At 37.1% G+C, this 23,717-nt stretch overlaps 1 protein-coding gene and 1 long non-coding RNA gene across 2 annotated transcripts in view; one reads left to right on the forward strand and one right to left on the reverse strand.

The window, feature by feature from the left end:
- LOC309476444 overlaps positions 1–10,346 on the forward strand; it is a 247,752-nt gene extending 237,406 nt beyond the window's left edge. The window contains exon 2 of the long non-coding RNA XR_014198156.1: positions 10,284–10,346. This is a non-coding gene — a long non-coding RNA (uncharacterized lncRNA). The remainder of the gene's footprint in view (positions 1–10,283) is intronic.
- Positions 3,607–23,659, reverse strand: LOC309476174 (uncharacterized protein). Its single transcript, XM_082139413.1, has 5 exons — positions 23,536–23,659; positions 11,791–12,126; positions 10,990–11,352; positions 10,656–10,751; positions 3,607–8,726 (listed from the first exon to the last, which is right to left on the reverse strand). Exons 1-5 carry the CDS (start codon positions 23,585–23,587, stop codon positions 8,713–8,715), a joined length of 861 nt encoding a protein of 286 aa, XP_081995539.1. The 5' UTR covers positions 23,588–23,659; the 3' UTR covers positions 3,607–8,712.
- Positions 23,660–23,717: the final 58 nt, after the last annotated feature.

A 23,717-nucleotide genomic window follows, 5' to 3' on the forward strand; every position in this document is an offset into this window, starting at 1 on the left:
TGGTGTTATTTTTTTTAACTCTTGGTATAAAAACAAACTGAGCTTTCTACCAATCTTTCATTATTTTTCATGTTTATTGCTATTTCAAAATAAAGGCCTAAACACGCCTAATGAATATGAAATATTCTTGTTGCAAATTGATAAATTACTGCTCCTCTGTAATTTATAAAAAATAAAAAAACATTTGTATTCAATTATAATTAAATTATCTTTATTGTGAAAATATTTCTTGCATTTATTCATACTGTACATACTGTACTGCAAAGTAACTTATCTGTTTACGTTTTACTTATCTGTTTATCTGTATCTGTCATACTGTTTAACGTTGTTAGTGTTGCCGCACTATCCTGATCATTATAGCACTAAATAGGAACAACCAAAGGTCTTCTATATAATTTAAAACACATACCATGATGACTAGACCTTGGTTAGGTGTTCTTATAATGGATGTAAGTATGGGGGACAGCAAGCAAATATTGATTATATGTCAGTTACTGCCTTTTGCCTTTGCACGACTCCTTATTTTTGGCATATGATACAAAGGCAGAGTACAGTAACAGCCAAACAAGGGTCAAAGGTCAAGTTTGAGCTCAAGATTTTTTGCATACAAACATTTCTTCATTATAGCAACTAGTTGTCAAATTTTGGGAGTCCTACCTATAATACTTTTGTCTGGACAAAACAGAAACTTTAAAGTCATTTTTCTCAGTTTCACACTCTAGCGAGTTAAGGTCTTTTGCCTTTGCAGGGCAGTATAGTGTACAACTGGAGCGCCATCTAGTGTACTAACCAGGAATGTTTTAGAATAGCCTTTACTTTCATCTAAATCCAATTATGACTACATGAAAAGAAAAAAAGCTTTTAAAATGTATTAGACATTGTGCTCATATCGTTAATGATCGAGTTGAACAGCCAGTTAGCTTGAGTAAAGGTCAAAGGTTGAATCCTAAATGTTAAAAATCAAAGTTTAGTTAATCAGTGTTGAATGTAGATATGTTTACTCTACAAATGATTTAGTGTTAGTTTAGCTCAGTTATTTCTAATAAAAAAAACCCTCTAAAATCGTGACAAGCTCACAGATTTCAGCCGTGATGAGTTAATCAGACCTGTTTTAATGGCATTTATCACATGACCATACAATCTTTCGATCTCCTTTCCATTGTAAGAAAATAATAATAATAATAATAATTCATTACATTTATATAGCGCTTTTCTCGACACTCAAAGCGCTTTACATAGAAGGGGGGAATCTCCTCAACCACCACCAATGTGCAGCATCCACTTGGATGATGCGACGGCAGCCATATTGCGCCAGAACGCTCACCACACACCAGCTTACTGGTGGAGAGGAGACAGTGATGAAGCCAATCAGTAAATGGGGATGATTAGGAGGCCATGATGGACAGAGGCCAGGGGGCAGATTTGGCCAGGATGCCGGGGATACATCCCTACTCTTTCGAAAGACATCCTGGGATTTTTAATGACCACAGAGAGTCAGGACCTCGGTTTAACGTCTCATGACAAAAACGGGTGCTCTTTGACAGTATAGTGTCCCCATCACTATACTGGGGCGTTAGGACCCACACAGACCACAGGGTGAGCACCTCCTGCTGGCCTCACTAACACCTCTTCCAGCAGCAACCTGGTTTTCTCAGGAGGTCTCCCATCCAGGTACTAACCAGGCTCAGCCCTGCTTAGCTTCAGTGGGCAACCGGTCTTGGGCTACAAGGTGACATGGCTGCTGCTAATGTTCATATACTTTTTCCTGAGCTAATGAATACTTCTGTAATGAAAACAAACTGACGATGTTCTGCTGTGAACACAAGGCACACCGTTGATGTCTCTTACTGAGGCTGTGTTGTAGGATTTTGACCTGATCCCCACAGAAGTTTCTTTTCTATAACATTTACATACAAATCAGCACCATGATGAAATTTATAAAACCTGTTATTTGATGTGTTTATATCTCTCCTCAGAGAGATCTTCTGACGTGTTCTGTAGGCAGAGAACACTATTTCTGAACGTGAACAGATTTGATAACCAAACAGGAGAATGTTAATGTGCAAAGGTCTTCATCTGCCTCCTCACATGCATGAAACGACACCAAATTAAATGAAAGAATACGGCAATATGATAAACTAATCAGCACGGTCAGCACCTCATAAATATAATGCTTTTTTTTTTTTAACAAGTTATTAAACTTAACATTACAACTAAATTCCAACAAGGGACCATAGTTTGAAACTGAGCTATAACATGATTTACACTAAAGTATTGAAAGAAAAGTACACTTGCTCCGTGTAGAGCGCTCATGTATCACAGCATGCCCATCTTATTCCAGCAAACACAGGCAGTTCAATTAGTTATAAAATAGATTAAAAACAGACAAGACAAAAAAACGAATCTGTCAAACCACATCAGTGCATTAATAGGTCTTATAGTGCAAATGACAAGAAACAGAATTAATCGCTCACAGCTGGTGACTAGAACACTTTATAAGCTGAAGTAAAACATTTATGCTAAATAATCTCAAGCACTTATTGCTGGTAATGTGCTGCGTTGTTCCTCGTTGTATTATATGGGTTGTCTTCTTTGTAGCAGTGTTTACGTGATTTTGGCTATGTATTTTATTATATGTTAAAAGTTATATTAAATATTAGATGATATAATCACATATTATCACAAGCCATGATACAATAATATTGTGATTCGAAACATTTTGCAATATGCTGATTATATGCAGATAAATTGATATGTATCATTTTGCAAATTCAAACGTCTCCAAAGAAAGAAATACTGTATGTTTTTATCTTTTTTAATAAAGGTGTAAAAAAAAAAAAAGTACAAAAAATAATAATTCACAAATACAATAGAAAGATAGCAAACAAAAACAAAATTAAGGAAAAGAGACAAAGAAAGCTCAATGTGCAAAGTAGAGCCCCAAATGAAACAGCACAACACATTTAAAGTGGGTGTATTGCACATATTTGCATGTAAACAGTCAAACACTATATGTACATTCATTCACGCAAACATTGATGTAAACCAACAGATACTCTATACATTGATGTAAACACTCAAGTGTAAACAGGCACCCGTGGATGGTGAAATGTGCTTATTTCTGAAGGCACTGAAATGTAGGACAAAAGTTGCAGCATAAAGAATAACAGCGTATGTGATTTAGTCAGTCCAACAGCCAGCATATCTGTGTTGTTAATGTGAGTCAAGTATTCTAATGAGGTATCTATGTATTGATATGAGGCATCTATGTATTGATATGAGGTATCTATGTATTGAAGGAATGTAAACAAAAGTTTGTATAAGTAGACTGAGGTAGGTCTGTTTAGAGTTTTTTTTTTCAGTCAAGTGTAATTAATTAATTAATTTATAGTTTGTGCAAGGAGTATAAATTGTTATTGAGGTTTGGCTATGGCTAGTGTAGATATAAGATTTGGTTAATATAAGACATAACATGGTAGGATATGATTTGATAGTTATAGGCTGTAGTTTAATACATTGGTTTAATTTAATGCATAGTTTCACCAGGCATTTAATGAGGTAGTGATGCCAATGTTATTTTTGTATGATGCATTTTTAAATGCATCATACCATGATGCATTTTTAAAGATTTGTCTATGAATGGTAGAGATTTAATATCTAATAGTGTCATAAGTTTATCGTCTCTGTTTAGTCAAATCGAATTTAGGTTATGGGTTGAGTGATGGATATATTAGTTGCTGAAAAAAAAAATGTAGGGGTTCCAAATCCTCCTTATTGCTTTTTGCTTCTCCAAGTTGGATGGTTTTATACAAGGCTTCTTATTGCACTTATCGAGAGAGGAGAACCAACCTGGGGGTTGAATCACAGGAATCAAAAAAAAAAAAAGAAAAAAAAAAAGTAATTTATTTTCAGGGGAAATGTTCATTTTGAATGGGAGTACATGGGGCACGACTATGATAGCATCAAAATCACTATTTTTAAAACACTAAGAAGGCTCGACACAACATGAAACTGTGCTCGAAGTTTCACCAGGGGCTCTACACATGAACTCCAGCATTGAGAACATTGTGTACACAGTTTACTAAAAAGAAAGGTTTTGAACAACTCACTGTAGCTGTGTCCGCCAGCATTTTTGTCAGTCAAATATAGCCGATTTCCGAATGCGAATGAACTGACTCTGAATTTTAGTATTGTTTCTTATGAGGATCCTTTTTCAAATACAAGGTCAATATTGATTTTCACTAACGACAAAACAATAAATTATCCGTGAAATTATATGGAACTAAGCTTTATTTGGAGCTTTCCATCTTTACTCTCCTCCCTGTTACGTTGCATTCGGAGATCGACTATTTTTGACTGTCAAAATGCCGGCAGTGAGTTGTTCAAAATCTTTCTTTTTAGTAAACTCTGTGTACACATACAATGTTCTCAATGCTCGAGTTCATGTGTAGAGCCCCTGGTGATACTTCGAGCAAAGTTTCATGTTGTGTCGAGCCTTCTTAGTGTTTTAAAAATAGCGATTTTGATGCTATCATAGTAGTGCCCCATGTACCGAAAACGAAAATACGGTCAAACTTAAAAGTGGCGTTTCCATTCTAATTATGCCTTTAAATTAAAGTTTGCCTCGGGTAGATTAACAAAAAGACCCTAGGTTGCATTTTGGTGAGAATTACTCTTTAATTAATGTTATGCGACAGTTTTTATGAAAAAAGTCAGTTTGATCTATCAGTCAAGGTTGTTTTTTTTAATTTCTTGTAAGAGAGGTTCACAGTGATAGGGCATCTCAGACTTTGTGCAAAGGAAGTAGCCAGACACCCTGCTAAAACGGTTAATGAGTTGTATTGTTGCATTATATGAGCTTATTTTATGGCAGTATGAATCTGATTAAATTCCAGAAATACTATAGGATTGCCTAATTGCAGCTGCCAGTAGTTCAGTAGTTAATAAAAAGTGCAAATGTTAGAGAAGGCAATAGGCATCCTTGAGTACCTTTGAGATGATTCTATTAACGGAGGCCACAGGGGATTTATAGAGTATTTTCATCCAGAGAGAAATTAACAATTTACCCTGTCTAATGCTTGTTCTTCATCTAGCGATAGTATTAAGTATGGTTGTTTGTCTTCAGGCATGGAGTTATTATTAAAAGTAATTAATCAACCTTATTCTGAAGTATGTCTGAAATATTATTCTGAAATAATAATAATAATAATAATAATACATTTTATTTGTAATGCACCTTTCTCAAACTCAAAGCGCTTCAGAGTTAAAATTTCCTGAAAATTTACTCACCCCCACATCATCCAAGATGTTCATGTCTTTCTTTAGTCGAAAAGAAATGAAGGTTTTGAGGAAAACATTCCAGGATTTTTCTCCATAATATAGTGATTTCAGTGGGGTCCAAATGTCAGTTTCAGTGCAGCTTCAAAGGCTCTACACGATCCCAGCCGAGGAATAAGGGTCTTATCATGCGAAACGATCTGCCATTTTCGGAAAAAGAAATTACAAAAAAATGTATATACTTTAACCACAAATGCTCATCTTACACTAGCTCTGTGATGCGACTGCGTTCCTCGGAGCCTTTGAAGCTGCATTGAAACTGCATTTGGACCTTCAACCCGTTGGACCCCATTGAAGTCACTATATAGAGAAAAATCCTGGAATGTTTTGAACATCTTGGATGATGTGGGGTTGAGTAAATTATCAGGAAATTTTCATTCTGAAGTGAACTAATCCTTTAAGGCATAAAGGTGATTACAGCTTATAGTCTGGCAGAAAGTGTTTTACTTTTTTATTTTTACATTGATATCGGTCGGAAGTTGGCACATTGTGTTAAGTTTTCATTTGGTTATGGAATGTTTTACATTCCGTAACACCCTAATGGGTGTTGACCCTATTCAGTTATGGAACGTGAATCATTCATATATTGTTATAGGAAAATACATACAGTACATGTGCCATTAACTGAATAGAACTTGGGTGCCAAGTGGCAATAAGGAGTTATTGCCGTTGTGAAAATAACAGATAACCGTTTGAAAAAAAAATAGAAAAAAATAACCACTAATACTGACTTTATGTAATAGTAATGATATGCTGGCTGTTTTCTTCACATTAGACACATGAAACAAGCTCGCTGGCAGTGTAGATATGGCTTTAAAGGTGCTCTAAGGGGTTCTCAACCTTTTGCAACTCATGGCCCACCAATGAGTGTTTAAAAACATTCTGAGGACCACCTTTCCACATATGATAGTATGAACACAGAATAACAGAAAATTCTAAAAGTACAATGATATACTCTGCTGTTAATCTGTTATGCCACTGTAGCTGAGTCAGCTATATAGATAAACTGTCCTTGTATCAAAAATACTTTGCAGGTTTACTCAGTAACTATTCCTGTAACAATAACAGGCTAACATACCTGTAACAACAGGTCAGACACACAAGAGGGGATTCTTTCTATTCGCTATAACATGGATGTTATTTCTCGTGGCATTTTTATACGCCAAAAATGTTTTTTGCGTGCATATGCGTAGGATTAGGGGTGGGGAGTGCGTGCGTATTACACGGCATGCAGTGCGTATCATATGCACGCCAAAAAATGTTTGCCGTATAAATGGTAGGAGAAATAACATTCGTGGTATAGATACGAAACGTTCAACAAAGTTAATTCACCCCAATTTACATAGCCTATACTGTAAGTGTAATTTATCAAATACAGTTAGTGATATGAACTTGACTGTTTTAAACAATATTAAACAGCCCAGTTTTGTTCAAATGTCTCTGCAGCTTTGATGGTTTTAGCGCCTCATATGACAATATTTCTCCACATTCAACACCTGAATCCACATTCAACAACATTTCTCCACATGCGCCTTCGGCTTAAGGGGGTCGCACACCGGACGAGAAGCGCAGCGGCACATCTTTAAAATTCGAACACATTATTTTCTCTGAGTGTACACACAGCTATGGCTCAAGATTCTGTTCAAAAACCTGTCGCGCCACAGAGCGCCATTTACATAGTTTTATATTAAATTTACTACATTACATTTGTATCAAAGCGTCATTAATGTAGCCTATATACTGACTTCATCCTGTGCTGCAAGATACATTTAGTTTTATATTCAAATTTACAGAAATCAGCTGCGTGGATGAAAATGACCGGATTTTCAGGTGAGATTCTCAATTAATTCAGTTAATGTACGTCCTGAGGTAAAGTGTTCAGACTGCAGACTCAGCAACGATTGTATTTAATTGTAATTGAAAATTGAATTGCAATCATAACATAGTACAGACATTATCTTAATTTCGTAATGTCCTTAAACATAATATTGCTGGCCATAAACTGAGAAAGTGCGCGTGTTCGATACCTCGAGTTGTAGACGCAGCGCTGCGCTTCTCGTCCGTGTGCGACTCCCTCAGTACCTGCCCTTATAAAACCAAATTTAATGTATTCAGCGTCGTATTTTCTCACCACACACTTCGAAGCTTTTCCCTGCACAGGTCTGTCTCCCACATCTGCTTTTCTTTTCAGAAAACGATTAACATATACGTATAAAATATACGTATACGCCAACGACTAACGTTAGAATTATATTCTCTTGAATTTTGATATGGCCGACACACGACCAAAGAGACGACGTTCCGATGAACAAATAGCAAAGAAGAGGGAAAAGGAGAAGGAACGCACGAAGTCCCGAATTTACATCGGAAAAGCCTGTTTCAGGAAGCACGGAAGGGAGAGGGAGGGGACGGGATGAGGAGGAGAGAGGGTTGAGTTAGCCAAGAAGTGACGTCACCCAACATCTCTTAGAGCACCTTCAAGTAGACAGCTTATTTGATTCTAACAGCGAGCAAAAGGTATGTTGCATAGCAGCTGGCCTGCATTTGTGTGCAGAATCAACACTTAACACATAAATATGGAAAGAATGATGTTCAGAAATAAGTGAGAACGTACTCCCTGTATACAATGTGAGAGAGATATGGTAATGCTTGTATATAATTGCAAAGCTTAAGATTTATAAGTGCATAGCTTAAGTGCATATCTTAAATATACTGTAATATTGTTTTTTTTTGCCCGCCACCACCCCCCCTCGTCGGAGGACAACTTTATTTTTAATTCAAATTATGTATTAAGTACAAACAGTGATTACTCCAGACAAACCCACATCCACCCCCTAATACTGTGATAGGCCTAATATTGTGAGGTAGATGTAGGTATACTTGTGAACAATAACTGATGGCATGAAACAAGCTCGCTGGCAGAGTAGATATGGCTTTAAAGGTGCTCTAAGCGATGTCACACGTTTTTTTATCCGCTAGCTAGCTGCCTGTCCCCTGAACACACCCTGTAAAAAGACACCCCAGGCTCCACAAACGGCAACAAAAACAAACTGGGCAAACCCGCACCACGAAACACAACAAACAGTGTTCCAGCCAAAAACCGACAAGAATGATTTGGGGGTGGGGGTTGGGGGTTTATAGTGTGTGCACATGAAGGGGGTGTGAGGAGTGGAGGAGAGAGAAGCATGAAGAGGGAAGTTAGCTAGAGGAGAGATGTCCTAGACAACGCCAACGACTAACGTTAGAATTATATTCTCTTGAATTTTGATATGGCCGACACACGACCAAAGAGACGACGTTCCGATGAACAAATAGCAAATGACAGATTGTAATATTGATATTTGGCATCAGTATGAGGTGTCCACTGTCGAGTCTTCAACACCATTCTTCTGGAAGAAAATACAGAACATTATCATGATTAAAGTTTCAGTTACATAAACACAAAAATACAAGATACCAAAGAATACTACTTTGTAAGTATATGTGTGTTATTTCATTTATCTGGCTAATAATTTGTGGGTTTTTTTGTTTGTTTGTTTTTACTCTGTCAAGTTCTGCTTCCATAGTGATAAAAACTTTTTTTTTTTAAAAGGACAGCTATTCAAAGGGTACATTAATGTTACACCGTTATAGCATCCTATATTAAGTCATTCAGACCTGTGAGTTATTGGCTGACGCGCTTCAGACCTGTGAGTTATTGGCTGACGCGCTTCAGACCTGTGAGTTATTGGCTGACGCGCTTCAGAACTGTCAGTTATTGGCTGACGCGCTTCAGGACTGTCAGTTATTGGCTGACGCGCTTCAGGACTGTCAGTTATTGGCTGACGCGCTTCAGGACTGTCAGTTATTGGCTGACGCGCTTCAGGACTGTCAGTTATTGGCTGACGCGCTTCAGGACTGTCAGGACTGTCAGTTATTGGCTGACGCGCTTCAGGACTGTCAGTTATTGGCTGACGCGCTTCAGAACTGTCAGTTATTGGCTGACGCGCTTCAGAACTGTCAGTTATTGGCTGACGCGCTTCAGAACTGTCAGTTATTGGCTGACGCGCTTCAGAACTGTCAGTTATTGGCTGACGCGCTTCAGAACTGTCAGTTATTGGCTGACGCGCTTCAGAACTGTCAGTTATTGGCTGACGCGCTTCAGAACTGTCAGTTATTGGCTGACGCGCTTCAGAACTGTCAGTTATTGGCTGACGCGCTTCAGAACTGTCAGTTATTGGCTGACGCGCTTCAGAACTGTCAGTTATTGGCTGACGCGCTTCAGAACTGTCAGTTATTGGCTGACGCGCTTCAGAACTGTCAGTTATTGGCTGACGCGCTTCAGAACTGTCAGTTATTGGCTGACGCCCTTCAGAACTGTCAGTTATTGGCTGACGCGCAGGGCTCCACGGCAGTAGTTTGAAAAGTGTCTGTCAAATGTCAGCTCTCCCTGTTGCTCCGTCAGCACCTTTGTGCATAATACACCTTTGTGTATTATGGAAAATAAATATAGCGAAGTTGAATACTTTATTTTATAATTAAATTGTGGTACTTTTACTTGAGTAGAATAAAAATAAAGTACTGTAACGAAAGTATTTGTAATTAGTTACTTTCTGCCCCCTTCCATATGTAAAAGCGCTTTAAGTACCCAGAAAAGCACTATATAAATGTATTGAATTTTTATTATAATTTAATTTTCTTTTTTTCAGTTCAGTAATTTTTTCTCTTTTCACTGGAGCCAATAAATTTAAATTTGTAACCATAGTAACACAAACGGCGTCTAACCTATCAATGCAGTAGAACATGTCAGTGTGTATGTGCATCGTCTACGCTAAGCCTAGCTGCGCCTAGTCATAGTTTTAGATGGTGCAACAGGTATATATGAAGAGTTCAGATGCAAAAGCCTCTAAATGCCATCTGAAATTTTCTTATAGAATGATCATTTTTATCAAGCTTGTATATTTAAGTTCAGTAATTTCACTTAAATGACAATTAATAGGTAATCTTCATTGCCATTTAAGTGAAATTATTGAATTTAAATATACGTGCTTGATAAAAATGATCATTCTATAAGAAAATTTCAGATGGCATTTAGAGGCTTTTGCATCTGAACTCTTCATATATTAATTGGAAAGCTAGGCGTAACTTAAGTCCAGTGTAAAGCTTAGACCGACCTTTTGGGGACCCTGATCATTGTGCTGCTTCCAGATGCCTGTTTGAACAACAAGCAGCTCAATTAAACATTACTTTGTTTAATTAGAATATAAATGCAATTTAACAATTCTTTTCACACTTAATTTAATATTTCTGTATTGGTAAATCAGCCGTATAATTCTTACCTTTTTTAATTGCACCAGCAATGACCATCAGAACAGAAATAACCACAACACATATTCCTGCTATAGCACCTTCAGACAGACCTGAATCTGGAACAGCTGGAGACAGACAGTCATTGTTACTAGAGAGTTGTGTCCATTTGAAGCAGGAAGTTTTACATCCAACCACAAATGTGGTTGATACGAGACAAGACTGAGACTATCAAAGAATGGTGCAGGTAATATGCATTTGCATTACTTATAATATATTATATTATAACATTGTGTCAAAGTTCTCTTGAATTGATTTAAAACGTTAAAATGTATTTTAAAATTAATTACATAGAATTATATTTACCGATGACAGAAACCATGAAGCTCTTTATAATGGTAACGCTGCTGCGGCGACGACGGATGCTGAAGCTGCTGTTGCTGCTGTTGATCTGTAGTTTATATTCTCCAGAGTGTGTGTTTCTGGTGTTTGTGATGGTCAGAGATCCAGTCTGATGATCCAGCTTCAGTCTGTCTCTGAATCTCTCTTTACACTGAACATCTGTACAGATCTTACTCTGATCTCCAGTGATTTCAGTGATGAGAATATCATTATAAAACCATGTCATCACATCGTTTGTGTTTTTTATTACACCAGGATCTAAAGTAACAGATTCTCCCTCCTTCACTGACTTTATCTTCACTTCATCTCGTTCAGCAGCAGGAACACCTGAAACAAACCAACAGATGCTGGAGGATCTTTTGCTGAAAAACAAACTATACAACATGAGAGAACTGTGAACATGAATATGACTGCAAATGCATTTCTTGACTTTAAATCTGACAAGCAACATTTATTCAACTTTCATGATTATGAACACATTTTACACACTTATTTTACATTAAATATGTATCTAAGAAAAGCTATTCAGAGAGCTATTCAGAGATTGTATAAGAAACTGCCAATATTACCAGAGCACAACTGCAAAACTAACAGTTAAAACTAACATATTTTTTATTTAGAAAAATAATTAAGAAATGATCTGCATACTGTATGTGAATTAATATACAGGTAAAGAAAAAAAACTCTGAATGTCAAAAATAATAATTCACTAAACACATTTATGATGCGATTTAACATTATTGTCTTTTAAACATAATGACTCACCATGAACAGAAACACTGAAGATCTTTTCAGTGTCGCTGCTGTTTCTGATGATCTTCAGTGTATATTCTCCAGAGTCTGTGTTTGTGATGTTTGTGATGGTCAGAGATCCAGTCTGATGATCCAGCTTCAGTCTGTCTCTGAATCTCTCAGTGCCTTCATTACACTGAACATCTGTACAGATCGTACTGAGATCTCTATTGATTTTAGCGATGCGAATGTCCTTGAAATACCATACGTTTTGTCCTTGTTGGTTTGTTTTAACACCAGTGTTTAGAGTGACTGAATCTCCTGCCGTCACTGACACTGACATTCTGTCTGTATCAACACACGATGCACCTGAAAAAGAAATCAACAGTGAACCGTAAGTTAAAATACTAAACACAACAGGAAAAACACTGTGAAAATGTTTTTCTATTATATAATAAAGATTGTGCGTCTGGATTCATAATGTAACATGCGAGCAAACAGCAGAGGAACATCACTGATTTACACATTCACTCATCAGACAAACATACATGAGTCTCATGGACGATCTTAACTTAATGAACATCATACAACACACATCATGATTCATTTACCGCTTTCTCAATACATACATTTGTGAATTCATGCAAACAAGTATTTTCATGTCTTCAAAATTAATATTACACCCATTAGCCATTACCCATGAAAAATACTAAATTGAGACTGTTAAATGTAACCAAATCTCTATAAAAGCTACAAATAAAATAATATTAACCTGATCTCTATTAAATTGTAATAAAATATCCCAAAATCACTTGCACAGTGTGATATATTTCCTGCAGTTGTGTACTTACAATATCCCAAAAGTTCCCAAAGATTTTTAATTTCAGAGAAATTCCAATTTTAAACCCTGTCGCCTGTCAATGTAATATCCACGTTATCCCTGGTTTCCGCTCGTACTGCCATAGTAACCATGGCAACAGATGTGGACAACTGCGTTACGTCTAGCGTGCTCACGCTGATGTTGTTTCGTTCAAACATTATGGACCATGGCGAGCAGACTTCGGGACAAAAGGAAAACTAAAACGAGGATCAATATCAGTGGCGTTTTCGAGATGCGAGCTCCACGTCCACGATTAACTTCGACTTGACAGAGACGCGCAAATGTAGAGGTGAGCAAATGTGCATAAAACTAATCAATGTTATATAGTTCAACATGATGAAATGTTAGAATAGGATCAGTATGTTATTCTAATGTTGATCTGGCTAACTGCTAGTCTCATATAGCCAACAAACTAACACATAAAATAACATGCATTTGATACATTTCAACACACAGTTGAATGCAACAATGCAGTTTAGTGTGATAGTGTAGACCAAGTGAAACAGCGCTGCATTACCTCACAAGTTTCATTTGTCTAATAAACTGACCTGTGTGAGTATTATTCAGCACTTGTGGGTAAGTTAATTCGGTAGAATGAAATGTCCTTATTCCTTTATATCCGCGGGACTCGCGTGTGGCGCTGATATCTGTCTCTCATTAGCAATCGCGCCCTGCTTCACACCACAGTCATGTTAAAAACATCAATGTATTCACTCATCCATAAACTATTAGATGACGGCAAGTTCCATAATTCCACTTATTTGTTTCTCCACGTGTTTCTTTAGAAATCAATAAATTCCTCTTGAAACAAACTTTGTTGTATTATTTAAATTGAATACTGTGAAGCTGCTTTGATACAATCTGTATTGTGAAAAGCGCTATACAAATAAACTTGACTTGACTTGACTTATGCGTCATCAACATGCGCCTTTATTATTGAAAGAGGTTAACGACTCTTAGCGGCGAAAAAAAAATTACATATTGTAGCTTTAATCACCAATAATCACAATAATTGTGTTGTTACTTTCGATAAACAAAGTGTCATCTTTCAAATTCTATCCATCACTAAATTCAAACACTCATCCTTAACACTGGCACTCCACAGGAATGTGTTCTTAGTCCCCTCCTCTACTCCCTCTTCACCAATGGCTGTTCCCTCATTCATCCTAGCAATACCATTGTCAAGTTTGCTGATGATACCACCATAGTAAGACTGATAACAGACAACAACAAGACAGTCGACATAAGTTCACAGAAATGGTGCTCTTAAAATAATCTTCACTTAAATATCTAAATAAATTTTAAATAAAACCAAGGAATTGATTGTGGACATCAGAAAATCAAAGCACACTGAGCATTCTGACCTCTGCATACACAATTTCTATCGGTAAGCCATAGAGAGCCTCATGTCCTACTATTGCCTAGTGTCACATAAAAATTCATCTATATAATATTGTCGCAATATTTTAATGTTTTATTTATGTAATGATTAATAATAATAATAAATCAAACTAAAACTAGCATGAAATAAATGTTAAAGCAGAAATAAGTAAGCTGTAAAGTAATCTCTGGTTTAAACTCGCTCGCTCCCGCACTTTCACGCATGCTCAGTCCTCGACGCATTGGATTGTGGGTAAAAGTAGTGAACGAATGTAGGGAATGATGTCGTTCACTCCATAGACAGTAAAAGAAATGGACACAGCGACCCCATAGATTTCAATGGAGAAAAGTGAAGTCAATTAGAAGCACTCACTTCCTGATGGCTGAGCGTACTGCACAGACTCAAACTGAGCTTGACGACGTAGATGTGACGTGAGCAACCCGTCTGTCTTCTAGTAGCTGTGCCAAGAGAAATCTGAATCATTCCCTTCAGAATCTTGCAGAGATGGAGAGTGAGAGTAGGAGCTGTCCATGAGCAACTTTATGACTCTCTATGGGCTTCTCCCTTGACTTTATGCCTCCACGTCCCCCCAATTGCCTGCGAGCTTCTCCTTCTGTCTATATGGTAATTTCTCTACTGTGCGACAGAGAGTCGCGTGGTTATGACACAATCGTTAGCCTTTTTTTACAAAAACGGCTTCTACAGGGCCATAACGTAAGATACAAGGTAATGGAGCCTTTTATACATCGTCGTGTTTCTTTAGAAATAAATAATGGACAAATGGAGTCTTTAAACGCCTCAGATGTAAAGTTATTCGCTGTCAAAGTGACGCCAAAATTAATTGGAGTCAATGGAATGCTAACAGCAGGTGATAGTCTGCTAATCAATGGCGGCGCCAGAATTCGGACACCACTACAAAATTGCCGACACCCGATATAGTGCACACTATATAGTTGATAGAGAGCGGTTTCAGACACAGCTTTGGCAACTCTTCAACAAACATGGAGGATCTTGTGAATTCAATCTTGTGTTCATATTTGAACATTACGGTCATGTTCTTCAAAGAAACGTTTGCCAAAAAAAAAAAAAAAACGCTGAAGTTCGCTAACGATAGTCCCACAACACATTTTCATGTCTGATAACTGGTGAATGTAACTGAGGCAGGGAATTGGCTTATCTTTTACCCTAAATCTGCTATGAACGCATTGTTTTCTTGTGGTTATATGTAAACACGATATAAATAAACGAACAGTGCTTACACAGTTTTGTGCTTTTTGCAACATGTTGTAACAGTCTTGCATGTTCTTTATCAAACAGGGACAGCTGAGGAAACCCGGAGGCTCGTTCATTTTCGCGCTGACAACGAGCAACGTTTCCTGAAGTCCAAAAATACTTAGGCATCGAAGATATCGTCATCTCCGTTGTTTTCTGCAAACTTCAGAAGAAAAAAGCAAAAAAAAAATAGCTGTAACCCACGCAATTGAGATGACTACAGCTGACGACGGCATCTTGGAAGTTTGTGATAAACATTGGCGCATCTCCTGTGACGTAGGCGCTAGCGACGACATAGGGCTGCAACTAACGATTATTTTGATAATCGATTAATTGGTCGATTATTTTTACGATTAATCGATTAATCAGTTTATGTACTTATATTTTAGTTTTTCCCATGTAAATTATTAACAAAGGGTCTTTATCATTCAACATAGACTTTTTAGAGATGAACCATTTTGCATTGTCATATCCTCATCAAAAACATACCTGGAGTTGTGTTTTATGTGTTAGTAATCCTTTGTCGAACTCTTCTGCAATCAAAACACTGACCCATAAGTACTCTAGCAAATTTCACAAGGAGATTTCAAATAATGTTTTCACCATGGCAGTCCTTAGGGCTCCTAAAGTAGTTTAACATCCCGAACAAAGCTTATTAAGGAATCTTTCAGAACATATTTTCACGAAGAATACGAGTAAAACAGAATAAAATTGCAGTAATTTGCATTTTATTATATTTTCCTGTAAACACACAGCTAATACCTGGGAAACAGCTTTATAGCTTATGCTGTGAAATGGTAAACAATCCTTCGAATAAAGTGCCAATGGCATGAAACCTGAATGGAACTAAAGTATTATTAAAGTAAAATCCATCAGAAGGTTGTCCAGAATAAAATTGGACACACACAAAAAACCTGCTGTGTGAAAAAGAGCAGTGATGGACACTTTGGATGACTTCGTTCGATTAGTTTTATCTTCCGCTTTTTTCTTTTTCTTTCTCGAGCTTACTCCACTGCCGCCTGCCTCCGCGCTGAATGCTGCAGAGACGCTGTGTGGGAAGCACATGACATAAAACGAAGCCAGCTATTGGCTATTCGCTACTTCTCCTGCTGTACTGGCTGTAAAACCTCCGGTGGCTCATTACTGCCACACTTTGGTCACCGCAGATTTAAAATATGCACGAAATGAGCCGCTTACGGCAAATAAAAGTTATAGAATAGAATAGAATAGAATAAATCTTTATTGTCCACCGAAGTGGAAATTTTTCTTTGGCTCACCAGACTAAAAGACAAATACAATAGACATACAAACAACAGCTCGTACAAGAGAGAATATTTCTAAAAAAGAAATGATACACAAAAAAAAAAAAAAAAAAAAAAAATCATGCTAAAGATAAATATACTTAAATACATCAAGTTAACTCCTTCTTGTTGTCACTTAATTTGATTAAGGATACTAATGGCATTCGGAATAAAGGATTTTTTAAAAGTACCTTTAGCCAGAGGCACTCTGAATCGCCTCCCGGACTTCAAAAGTTCAAACTCACTAGCGAGGGGGTGGGTAAAGTTATTTAGCAACTAATCGATGACTAAATTAGTTGACAACTATTTTAAGCCTAATCGATTTTAATCGATTAAATCGATTAGTTGTTTCAGCTCTAGTATGGTGTCCCATTTCATAGGGGAATATTTTCACCCCTACGCCTTGCCACTCTGTGTCCCACAGATGCCAGATCATTCTACATAAACGTCCACTTTTGGTACGGCAAGCATGTATTTATTTTTTCTAACATTTAAACTTAGACCACATTATTAGATTACCCTTTGACTTCATGAATACACATAAATGACAGCTTAATGATTTTTGTATATTTTTTGAGCATTTATTTAAAGACCGCATATATCTTTTTTTTTTTTACTGATGTTACCTTACTACTTTGGCAATATATTAAAGGTTTTTATGAAATATTATTTCAAAAAATTCTCTCAGCACATGTAGTCAGAGAATCTATGACATACATAAGACCAAATATCATTATTCTTCAACTATAATTAAGTTGATGAGACTAAATTGTTACATTTGGCACTCAATCTAAATGAATAGCTTTGAATAAAGTTTATCTATAAATGGGAGTCACTCACTAGTGTTACCCATAAGAAAGGTGACACCAGTGACAATTTTCATGAAAAAGTCATTTTACAAAATGCCTACTACAAGGTATCAAACCACATGTTTTCAATCATGGTATACTAAATTATGTAGTTTAATCCATTTGTATTCTAGATTTTTACAATTCCCTAACAATAAGGTAGGTCATACCAGTGAGTTCAACTAAAAGCTTCATGAAATCATAAGATAAATGAGAAGATTTCTGATAACTGAAAAGAGCCAGTGGATATACTATGGGCTTTTCTTCATAGATATTCAGGAAATTGTAAGGAAGTAAGTCAAGTGATGTCATCAGTGTAATTTTTATTTCAAAATAAGAGATATTTGTTTAACGGTAACACCGGTGACAACTCCAGGGGACCACTACTTTCATTATAAATGTTATAATATTTATTCTGCATTTTGTTTTTCTGTGTCATTTACATAATATTTTTGATAGTTATACACATTATTGTATTCTAAATGGTGGAAAACCCTGTTATTGACAAATAAAGCATTTTCCATCTGGACATGACTGTGGGGACGAGCACTTCTGTGGTGCTTGGAATTCTATATAATTAATTAAAACTCAAATATTGCCACATTGATGGCTCAAGGAGGTGTAATTGTTCAAATAGCATTGTTTTATTTTAAAATGTAAAGAAATTGTAACGCTAAAGTGTCTTTTAAGTGTAATATGTAAAGGCTAGGGACAGAAAAATTGACATTACCATAGAATGACCCAGTAGTCGATCGCCCTGGGGCCGGTTTCACAAAGCTATTTTAGACCGGTCTATTAGACAAGTCTAAAATTTGCTCATAGACTAGTCTAATGCAAGTTAGACTGTTTCACAAAAATAAAGACTGACTTAATTTAGACCAAAAAAATTAGACACCTTGGGCCGGTTTCACAAAGATAGACTTTGACTATGGCTTAGATATAGTAGATAGTCAGACTTCAGATAGACATCTAAATCAGACCGTTGCACAAAGCACTTAAGACTCTAGCTGTGTCTGAAATCGCTCCCTATCCACTATATAGTGCACTATTTAGGGTGTCGGCCATTTTGTAGTAGTGTCCGAATTCTGAGTGAACGACATCATTCCCTACATTCGTTCACTACTTTTACCCACAATCCTCTCTCTGAATTCATGTGTACATCCGATGTACACTTGCTGAGACACTATTTCCCACAATCCAACACGATAAGGCGATAGAGCGCGAATGAAAAATAAAAATGGCGGACGGCAACAATGTCACCATGGCAACGGCGCACGCGAGATAGAAAACAATAATTTATAAGACCAGACACCTGCCTGCCTGCCTGCCTGCCACCCGAGAGCTTTTCAACATGGTGAGTCAAGGTTTCCCGATGTTTTTAAGAAAGAAAAAAATGTTAAAGCAACAAAATATAAGCACATTTTATGCCTGGTTTACCTCAGGAGTAAGCTGAAGGACACTGACTGGAAACCCCGCGAAAGTAATGTTTGAAGTAATGAAAGTAATGTTTAAATAACGGAGGTTGTTGTTTTTTTGGACAGTTTTATTTATTTATTTATTTATTTGTTTGTTTTTCTGTTTATATATTTGAATAAACAAATGTGTTGTGTAGTGTTTTGTTCTCTTTTATTTATTTATTTATTTATTTATACACCGTTATATCTATATTTGAATAAACAAATGTGTTGTGTAGTGTTTTGTTCTCTTTTATTTTCACATATAAATGTAAAAAGTAAATAAATATGACAAGCAAGTGTTTTTATTATCTTTTTTTTAATCAAATAACGCAATAAACGTGAAAAATACATACATACAATTGTATACAATTCATACAGCCAAAAAAGGAAATATTAAAGATGGGTAGGTAATGTTTATGACGAAATTGTCCAAGCTCTCTGGCGCGTGATAATTATGTCAGCGTCCGAATTCGCTCACTCATTTTCGTTCACTCTTTGCTCGATGTAACGCACTCAACTGCCATTCACTATGTAGGGATTAGTGAATGAGTGAACGAGTGAGCGGTTTCAGACACAGCTTCTGACTATCTTAAGTAGGACTACACTGCAATGCATTCTGGGTAAAATAAGACTTTTCAAAACAAAAAACTTGGCAGATCGAGTAAGTGCATTCAACCGCTCAGTGCAGTTTACCCCAGCAGAAAATATGTGTTTGTTGGAGGAGTATAACAGTTACAAGGACATTTTACTTGGGAAATTTAGCGGAGAATGTAGCAACAAGAAGAAATTTTTAATTTGTAAAAAGATTGCTACGACAGTTAACAGCGTTAATCCGACCGTTGAGCAGAGCGTTAAAGACGTACAGAAAAGATACAAAAACATGGTACAAGATGCCAAAAAAGAAATATTTAAGAGGAAATATCCAAAAACGGGAGGAGGACCCCAAGAGAAACTTAAAGACACCACTGAAATGGTAACACCACTGAAATGGTAACGTCGTCAGCAAACCACAAATTATGAGCCATTTTCCCTTTTCTTTTGGCTGTTTGTAATGTAACTGATTGTTACCGCTGGTTGCCAAGGTAACAGAGTCTTAGACCTAAGTTAGCCTGGGGGTAACTCATTTTTTTGGTCTAAATTAAGTCAGTCTTTATTTTTGTGAAACTTGCATTAGACTAGTCTATGAGCAAATTTTAGACTTGTCTAACACTATAGACCGGTCTAAAATAGCTTTGTGAAACCGGCCCAGCAGTAACAATCAGTTACATTACAAACAGCCAAAAGAAAAGGGAAAATGTCTCATAAATTGTGGTTTGCTGACGACGTTATGGAGAGAGCTATGAGAAGGGATAGGGTTTTTAGGTACCTTACTCCATTGGTTCCCAACCTGGGGTCCGCACCCCCCTCAGGGGGGCGCCAGAGTTCACAGGGGGGGCGCGGGAGCGGATATGCTTTGAGGTGAATAAAGATGCATAAAATGTTCCACTAATCATTTTATATAAAAATATTTTTTCAAAGTTTAAAAAAAATCATATGCTTACAATGCCGATTTCAATTACAATTTCGTTATTTCAAATGTAGGCGCGTTGCGCGTGGCAAGCGCGCTCATAATGTAAGAGACACCGGCTCGACCACAACATTGCCCAACATCAAATGGCAAACGTAATGCAAGCGGAACGAAACTGCTCGTTATTGTGTGGTTGAAGGACCGTTTATCAGTTTGGACCAGTGCAGCGCGAGCCGACTGTGATCAAGCGACACTGTTACTACACAGCGCTAAGAGATCCAGTAAAGAAAGCATTTGAATTCGCCACAGAAGTAATAACATCACTACGAGATCTAGTGAGAAACATTTACATTTCTCTGTTATTAACGGATCAAACAGCGCGTGGAAACCTGGAAGAAACATTGTACCATGAATGAACTATCCAGTGTCCACAGATCAGCAACATTCACCATGGCTTTACTGTAGTAACACTAACTGCAACCATGGAAGTTTGGCAGGAATAGTAGGCTATAATGCCTTCAATGCCTGGGTCACGGATTGTTAAATATGTACATAGGGGGGGGCCCCCAAGGAAAAAGGTTGGGAACCACTGCCTTACTCGATCCGCCAAGTTTTTGGTTTTGAAATGTCTTATTTTACCCAGAATGCACTGCAGTGTAGTCCTACTTAAAATAGTCAGAGTCTTAAGTGCTTTGTGCAACCGTCTGATTTAATGTCTATCTGAAGTCTGACTATCTACTAGTCTCTGAAGTCTTACTAAGCCATAATCAAAGTCTATCTTTGTGAAACCGGCCCAAGGTGTCTAATTTTTTTGGTCTAAATTAAGTCAGTCTTTATTTTTGTGAAACAGTCTACCTGGAGACCCCTGGAGTGGTCCCTTTCCATTATTAAATGTAAATGGGTAAGATGTCACCTAATAGATGTAAATGCATAGATGTCGCCCAATTTATTTTTTTCTATACCAGTTTACGATTGTGTCCTCTTTATTTTTTGTAAAGCTGTGGTGCTTTTGAGTGACAATTCCTCATTTGTTCTTTAACCCTCATTGTGTTGCCTTTCAATTAAAAGATTTTGTTATGGGTGTGCTTGTTCATTTGTCTCAAAAGATTTGTTTGTCAGCGGTGCATTTAGCTGTTCATTAGTGCTGTTGTTATGAGTCAACATTTTTAATCAAATCAGGCATACAATAAGACATCAAAATATGTTTACAATTATTTATTTAAAAAAAGAATAATAATTAGATAAATAAAGCCCAATTCCAAAAGAATATATTAGTGCTTGCTCCACACTTTAGTTGAGGTGGGAAGAATAATTGATAAAGCAATACATTGCAATATGGTTTCTTGCAATACATTATCAGTAGCCTACCCTGGCACTAATGCAGAATGCAGCTTGCTTATAGGCTATACCAAAACAAGCATTTCGGTTGCAAATTGGTCAGGGCTGGTGTAGCAGTCGATTCTGTTCCCTAACGGAATTACTGTTCCCCCTCAGTGTCTGCTGACAGCGCATGCGCATCAAAGCAGCTGGATGTACGGAAAGCGAAAAAGGGCAAACACATTGGCGCAACATTTAATTGCCTTGCTACACTGCAGCATAATAAAATGGTTCTCACACTCCAGTAATATTTCTGTGAATTGAATTAATCTTGCACTTGTTCATAGTTTTTGTATTATGTCTGAATATATTCAGTTGAATTTTGCCCATACAAATTGCCTTATCTGACCGTGTTTATGTCCAAACTCAATGCCTCATATTATGGTCTTATTATTATTTATAAAGATGGCAAAACGTCAGAGATGACAGGTTTATGATATACAACTTTGTAAACAGTATACAAAATGTATTAACAATATGTTAAATGTCACCAAAAAACACATGAGAAAAAGAGTTCCTCATATTATTGTTTTCTTTTTTTATCTTTTTTTTTTTTTAATTTGAAAAGAAATGATCTGGATTGAATTGAAAGATGGGGATAAACTCGCTTCTAAAAAAATAATAATAAAAAAACGCTTAAATTTCGGGAAAAAATACAATCCTTTTTTAACCTTTTGGCTTCCCGTACATTCAGTTGTGCTTCTTGCTCGTATTCAGTTCTGATGGTACGTATGGTAACTGGGTAACTACGCATGATTTGTAGTATGATTGCGTAAAGGGAAAGGGAATTCCGGTAGGGAACAGAATCGACTGCTACACCGGCCCTGGGCAGAACAGTTTCTGTCATTTTACTCTGTGTATGTGTGTCTGGTTGAGGTAATCGGAGCTGCTAACACACACGAGCTCTTGAAACCCCGCCCTCTGTGTCGCGAGCAGCAGCATATTTGCATTTAAAGGGCCAGACACAAAACGGTGGGTTTCTGCAAACCCTCAAAAAAGTGACAACTTTAACATGCTATATAAAAATATCTGTGGGGTATTTTGAGCTAAAACTTACCACACACTCTGTGGACATCAGAGATTTATTTTACATCTTGTGAAAAGAGCTTTATACCACCCCTTTAAGAGAAAGTACACCGCCATCTTACTCCGATGAAAGTGACCTTGAACGCCTGCGGTCGTAAACACGATCGACTTAATTCCCACCTAGAAAGAACTTAAACGCACCAAAATATATGAAAATGGTGGTACTACGCTAGTATGCGATTTTAGCATGACACGCTGTTACAGCAAGTGTGTAGGCCTATAGGCTTATTTTTGGATAGTTTATACTGATGACAACATTTAATCACGCTATTAGGCCAGTTTAAGCCTATTGGAATGCTTGACCCGCGCATTTACAGACTCCACATGCAAATACTTTGATCACATACTTTTTTTGATTCATGCCACTGACTGAACTAAAAACAACTGACTTGGTTTTGTAGGCCTGATTACCTCCGTGAAGTTGCACGCCATAAAACGAAATAATCTCCAAAACTATGCCATTCGTTTGTGCCGCAAAAACGAACGTTTGTCACTTCATCGTTAGCTATCGCTAACCTGAACAGAGAATGTAGCAAATGGCTACATGCAGTGGTCAATGAAAACACCCTGCGTGCAAAATACAAATAATACATTTCTGTAGAATATGAGGTGACTATAACTGGTACAAAATGAACCCAGAAGTGAGGCTGTAAAACTTAAATGTCTTACCATGGTGGAGAAAATGTATCCAAAAAAGCGCCTTTAACATGCTATCCTTCATTTTCACGACTTCGAATACACGCTTTCAGATCAGCAGGCTGTATTATGTATACAGCTTCTTATCGACGCTATATCCGGTCCTTTCACAATTACGTCAGACAACTTTCGCTTTTCCGCAAACCAGTGTATAC

Source organism: Leuciscus leuciscus, assembly GCF_965113295.1.
Source record: "Leuciscus leuciscus genome assembly, chromosome: 15".
Classification (NCBI taxonomy): domain Eukaryota; kingdom Metazoa; phylum Chordata; class Actinopteri; order Cypriniformes; family Leuciscidae; genus Leuciscus; species Leuciscus leuciscus.